Below are 6487 nucleotides of genomic sequence, written 5' to 3'. Positions count from 1 at the left end.
CCGAGTGGGCGTCCCCGGTGGTGCTCGTACCGGAGAAAGACGGCTCTCTTCGGTTCTGCGTGGACTACCGGCGTCTCAACGCGAAGACCACAGCGGATTCGTATCCGCTGCCACGGATGGACGACTGCATCGACTCGTTAGGAGATGCAGCCGTCTTCACCACGTTGGACTGCAATTCCGGTTATTGGCAGATCCCGGTCGCTCCGGAAGACCGGGATAAGACCACGTTTACGACGCACATGGGCACGTTTCGCCACTTGCGCATGCCGTTTGGACTCAAAGGGGAACCGGTCCCCTTCCAACGTGCCCTCGACATAATACTCTCCGAAGTCCGCTGGCAAATATGCCTCGTCTATCTCGACGACGTGATCGTGTTCTCCCGTACGCACGGAGAACACGCGAGGCATCTCGATACCGTCTTGAGCTTACTGCGGACTTCCGGTATCTCCCTTAAGCTCAAGAAGTGCAGCTTCTTCCGACCGAAGGTGCACTACCTGGGGCACGTCATCTCCCCAGGCAAGTTGAGCGTGGCCGATACGGCGGCCGACGCTTTCAAGACGTTCACGTTCCCGAGGACGTTGACGCAAGTGCGCTCGTTCCTCGGGGCGTGTAACGTATACCGCCGATTCGTTAAGGGGTTCGCTAAGATTGCGCGTCCTCTGACCGACATGACGCGCAAGGATTCGGATCCCGATTTCTATAACCCCACGGAGCTGCAACTTCAGGCGTTCGAGAAACTTAAGAAGTGCCTGATCGCTCCGCCGATCCTCGCCTTGCCCCGGCACGGTCGTCCGTACATGATAGACACCGACGCGAGTGCCTACCAACTCGGCTGCACCTTACTTCAGGAGCACGAAGAGCCGAACGACTGGCGACCCGTGGGGTATTGGTCGTACTCACTGTCCGATAGTGAGCGCAACTACAGCGCTACCGAACGCGAGTGCTTCGGCGTAGTGTGGGCCGTCCGCACACTACGGCCGTACGTAGAAGGCACGAAGTTCACCGTACGGACGGACCATGACGCCCTCCGATGGGTCATGTCCCTCACCGAGAGTTCCGGAAGACTCACTCGGTGGCGGCTACGTCTGGCTGAATACGATTTCACCATTCAGTGCGACGGCGGGGAGCAGCGTGGTATTTTTGGAGCCCAAACCGTCGCTTCAGCGCTGCCATGGGGTAGAGCTGACAAATGGTGTCGCAGAAGGGCCACTGAACCAGGTCTTCGAAGTTATTGTCGCTAATTTTTCGCGTCAGGTACGGCGGCTGCCGAAACATACAGTCGTTTGGTACGCGAAACGAAACCTCCTCGCCATCCTGACGCCAGAGCGTGAGGTGGCAGAGGTGACCGCGCAGGCGCTAAATCTTAACAACTTAGACGGTCAAGAACGAGAAGTAGGAGCGGGACGGCCTAACTCCACCGACGAGACGAACGCCAACAAAAACGCATATGAGGGCCATGCATGGTGCCCAAATTACGCAGAGGACACCAGATGCGTACAAGATAAGGATCCCAAGTCGAACGCGGAAGATTGGGAAAAGGAAATTGATTTGTCGCACGTCAAGGCCGAATATTACGCGTACAGGTGCTTGAGATGCTACGCGAACACTCAAGTTTGTGGAGCGGTGCGCTCCGAATGATCCGAGCGACGGAACAATGCATCCCACTTGAGCCTGGCACGAAACTGATACGCGCTTTGCCCTACCGCAAAGGGCCCGCGATGCGCAAAATGATCGCAAAAGAAGTGAAGATGTTGAACGCGGGGGTAATAGAACCCGCGAGTACCGAGTGAGCGTCCCCGGTCGTCCTTGTCCGGACAAGGGACGGTAGTCTACGTTTCTGTGTTGTCTACCGTCGGTTGAACGCGAAGACGCTGGTGCATTCGTATCCACTTCCGCATATGGACGACTGGATTGATTCATTGGGGGACGCGGCTGTGTTCACTACGCTGGACTGTAACTCGGGATATTGGCAGATTCCGGTCGCGCCGGAGGACCGCGACAAGACTACCTTTACAACGCATATAGGGACCTTCCGACATATACGAATGCCCTTCGGGCTACGCCGAGCTCCAGATACATTTTAACACGCGCTTGACATGATTCTCTCTCGCGTACGATGGCAGCTTTCCCTAGTGCATCTCGACGACGTCATGGTCTCCTGACACACATGCGCAACACGCTATAGATATTGGACGCGGCCTTGAGGCTATTGGGAAGTGCCGGCATTTCTCTCAAGTTGAAGAAATGTAGCTTCTTTCAGCCACGTGTACACTACCTGGGACACGTGATATCCCCAGGGAAGTTGAGCGTGGCAGAAGCGGCGGCTGGCGCGTTCAAGACATTTAAATTCCCGAGGACGTTGACACAGGTCTGGTCATTCCTTGGGGCGTGTAATGTCTACCGCCGCTTTGTCAAGTGATTCGCGAAAATTGCGCGTCCCCTCACCGATACGACGCGAAAAGACGCGGATCCGGACTACGCTAACCCGACCGCGGCTCAACTTCAAGCGTTCGAAGATCTCAAAGCGCTGATGATCTCTGTTTCCAAATTCGTTCCGAGTGCAGAGTATCATGATGACAAAGAATCTCAGCAGTTCACCTTCCGCAATTGACAACATATTACTCTTCAGTAGTCTCTCGTTCGTTAGAGTCACCATAGCACGGAGTTGCTTCGTGGGAAGAGCGTGAGAAAGAAGTCCATCGGTGTGTACCCGCATACATCGCTCCCGGGCCAGAACGACTCACTAAAGCCAAAATAATTCTCCAGGGCTAGTAGTGAACAGAGTGACCGGTATCTCTCTTATCGTCGCCGACTGAAGTGCACAGCACACAATTCTGGGGACTGCTGTTCCTACCCCGCCAAATCGCGCGGGCCTCCGGTTTTTGCACGAGGGTCACACGTGTCACATCCCGTCCAACCGACGAGCGTTATACGTGGCCACGTGTCACTATTTCCAGGTGGGGCCAGTAGGGCCCTACCTGGTTTCATCGGGGCCACCCCCGTTCTATCCAAGTTATTGCTATAATTTAGCTTTTGTCATTACGGCGACGGGGACTAATTAGTGGAATCGATACCGAAAGAAAAGAGGCACAAATCCGGACGTCTTGAACCTTGGTTTCTGGATTCTAGGGAGTAGCCTCGACTCGGTACGGGTACGTCCACACTAACAGAGCTATCTACCACCCGGAGACCCAACTGCTCTCACCGCGCGCTGCTACCAACTACCTCCCTCGCTCGGGACCTACTACGCTGCCACGCGCCCCTACGGCGCCTACATTAGCTCTTTTGCCGCTTCGTGGCTTGTACGTTTTGTTCTCTCTCCCCGTTTTATGGCCGACGCTTCTACCCGAACTCAACTGCACACACCGCGCCTGGACCCATTGACTATCATCACCGGGTGGTTCCCCGTTCACGCTACACGTCCGAACCTGCGTTAGATCTTCGTGACGTCACGTTCACACCTGGCCTCACGGCGGCACTCTGGCGAACCACGTTGTGCCGTCCGCAACGACTGGCGAAGTTGCTATGGATGTCGAAGTATCTCCTCAAACGCTGGGGCCGCTGCGCCGGCCGTTTGATCCGAAGATGAGGCAGGAGGTATGCTGTAAGCAGGCTTTCCAATACGATGGTGGTCCTCTTCTTCTTTGACAATTTCTCCTGCGGGAGCAGCAAGCGAGGGCCAGCGTTGGCGGTGTTGGTCACAGGAGGATCTCGGGGTTCTGTGCTCTTGACTGATCGTATGCTGGGCTACTTCCGCTTGATATCTGCACCACTAAACTCGTGGCCCGCCGTGACATTACACCTGGTGCGCGGATCCAAGCTATCGCTCTGAGTCAATTCTAGCACTCCGCTCACTAGTTTCCTCTTCTTATTGGAGCCATATTGTTGCGCACACTCGTCGTTGATCGTGACATGGCGCGCTTTCGCGTGCGCTCGCGCGCCGGCCGCCTTACCACGGTGGACTGGGGGCGCCATAAAGATTCTCAGAAGCACGCACGAGACGATAGTGGCGGTCGCGGTCACCGTTACATGACTGTAAGCCGTGAAGTTAACGACGCATATCTGTATCACACAGATTTGAGGCCCGTGGGATCTGAAAATGATGTTAGGTTAACCCAGCGGTTTTGGGTCTGCAGGGGTCCTGAAGTTGCGCCTCGTTTGAGGCATGCGCCTCAAAAGAGGCACACAGTAGAGTAGAGACTACACTGGGGATATCACTAAAGCGATCTGCACAGATATTCATCATAGATATTACACATAGCTAGAATTCTGGGAAACTTCAGGAATTACTCTGGGTAGATCAGGAGAGCCCGCTATTGCAGAATTCTGAAAAGCCAATTGCAGGAATGAGTTTACGCAGTACTATGAAAATGAGAAGTACCCGTCACCCTTCCCCGACCTCGTCCCTCACTTCTCGTCCTGCAGCATGAGCAAGGCAACACTCACTACCAACACTAAGGCCGTCACCAGAATTGGGGCGCGAACGTGGCGCTTCACACCCTACGCCCTCATCCGCCAGCAAAGTAAAGGGCTCTTCGTAGAGCACGCACATCTTAGAAGAGCGTTCGCCAACTACGGCAGCCACTATAAGAAATTCTCTGGCTTTCTGGGACGCATCAATATCATTGCGACGACCACCTTCGAGAATGTACTAACCAACCACAGTGACCACACGTGTCTTTTCGCACTTCGGTTTTCTCATGACAGACCTTCTGAAAATCTTCCCATTTGCTGCGACAAAGACGGACCCCTCATCACCAAGCGGAATAGATACAATGCTATACGGCTACTTACTACTTCTGTTGTCCTTAGCCGACTAACCACGCCATACGGATGGACAGACGGCGAATCATTCCTTCGAAAGCATAGATCTCTGTTCTTTGAGCTGTTCTGGGAGGCCATTCATGACTTCACTGAAATTATGTGTATCTCATCGCGAATACTCTGCATGCACCATTTATTTCTGCCCGTGCCGAGCAGTACGCAAATTAGTCTCCGATAAGACCCAGGCTCTCAATAACTCTATATGTTTCATTGATGGAACTGATCTATATAGCGCCAGTCCAAGTAATAACGCACTGCGAAAGGTAGTTTATAACGGGCACAAACGATTCCATGCTCTCAAGTATCAAGCTTTAATTTGTCTAGATGGAAATCTGTTTAACGGATACAGACAAGTGGATGCCCCGAGGCTTGATTGGACGCTGTATACGCGCTTCGAACTGGATTCCCAGTTCGCCACCTACCTATTAATCAACAGGAAGCAGTATTTCCTGCATGGAGATAGCGGATACGCATTCGTTTATACCTACAGGTACCTTAACAAGATGCCAAGATTGCTGATGATGAGAGCGCGTTCAACCTGGCGATGGCTACAGGAAGGATAGTTGTTGAATGGCTTTTCAAGGAGCTAAAGATGCACTGGAGTATAATGGAATATGACCGCAAACTTCGCGTTCTCCATGATCCTGTCGGTAGGTTCATATTACATGCATGCTTTTAAATAACTTCTGTTCTTTCATATATGGAAACCAAGTACGAAAGTACTTTATGTGTTCGCCCCCTTCTCTGCAGGAATACATGCCATCTCGAGGATAAAACAAATTTAGACGTGAGCTAGGTGTATGGACGTGGCGAGAACTCTGCGTGCGTTCGACTGCAGCGCGACTAGGTCAGACTTGAGCGCCATCGTCATCTTTGCGCTGCCGCGCTTGTACGGCCCGCGCCCCGAGCTTGAACCTCCCCTCCTGGTTGTGGGGCAGCGGCACCAGCCAGGGACAAAATGTTCGTGGCGAGCAGAGGCGCGCGAAGAACGTAGAAAAATGCGAGCTGGAGCGAATCGGAGGACTTTTTGCGGATCCACGAAACCCGGTTCACTTGAGGGCTGATGGCCATCAAGTACTACAGAGGTCTACCGTGCCGGGCTTCGGTTCTACTTCCCGGGCCTCTAGAATTATTTAGCATGTCGATCAAGACTCGAAACTATTCAATATCCATTCCCGTCGCCGCCTCTATGTCCTTCTTCAACTCCTCTCTCTCACGCTCGCGATTGGCTTCTTACGCTTCGAACCGGTCCCGGTCTAAGTGAAGCCTCATCTTGTCGATCTCACTCCGCCTCTAGTCTCCATTCTCTAAGGCGGCGACGAACGACGCCGTTTCATCCTCGATTGAGCTGAACTTTGCCCATGCTCTCTTGCGCGTTTTCGCAATGCCTCGCTCCGTCCCGGCCATGCTGCTATCCTCCCCCTCGCATTCGGTATTGCCATCCTCACCCCTGACCGTTGCACCAATACTACTACTTCCCCTGTGCGCCGTCGGGCTGGCTCAGTGGCACGCTGCCTAATGATGGCTCCGAGCCGCTCCTTCCGGTCTTCATCGTCCGTAGTACTCTTCTGTTTGGCGTTGCGTTGCCCCTCATAGTCCACGCGAGCCTCCCTCATGACACTCAATAACTCTTCGGCCTCTCCTACTTCCCCCAACACCACTC

At 53.7% G+C, this 6487-nt stretch overlaps 1 protein-coding gene across 1 annotated transcript; it reads left to right on the top strand.

Moving 5' to 3' along the window:
• The first annotated feature begins 1898 nt into the window (after window positions 1–1898).
• On the top strand, window positions 1899–2084 carry CHC_T00001517001 (hypothetical protein). The gene has a single exon (XM_005712349.1). It carries the CDS (start codon window positions 1899–1901, stop codon window positions 2082–2084), a length of 186 nt encoding a protein of 61 aa, XP_005712406.1.
• Window positions 2085–6487: the final 4403 nt, after the last annotated feature.

This window comes from Chondrus crispus, genomic scaffold (genome assembly GCF_000350225.1).
Source record: "Chondrus crispus Stackhouse genomic scaffold, scaffold_101, whole genome shotgun sequence".
Taxonomy (NCBI): Eukaryota; Rhodophyta; class Florideophyceae; order Gigartinales; family Gigartinaceae; genus Chondrus; species Chondrus crispus.
Note: the sequence above shows the minus strand (reverse complement) of the source record. Positions and strands in the feature narration are given on the sequence as shown.

Bases quoted from the DNA above. Each gene is read 5' to 3' on its own strand.
- CHC_T00001517001 (XM_005712349.1), top strand. From the start codon at position 1,899: ATGGACGACTGGATTGATTCATTGGGGGACGCGGCTGTGTTCACTACG.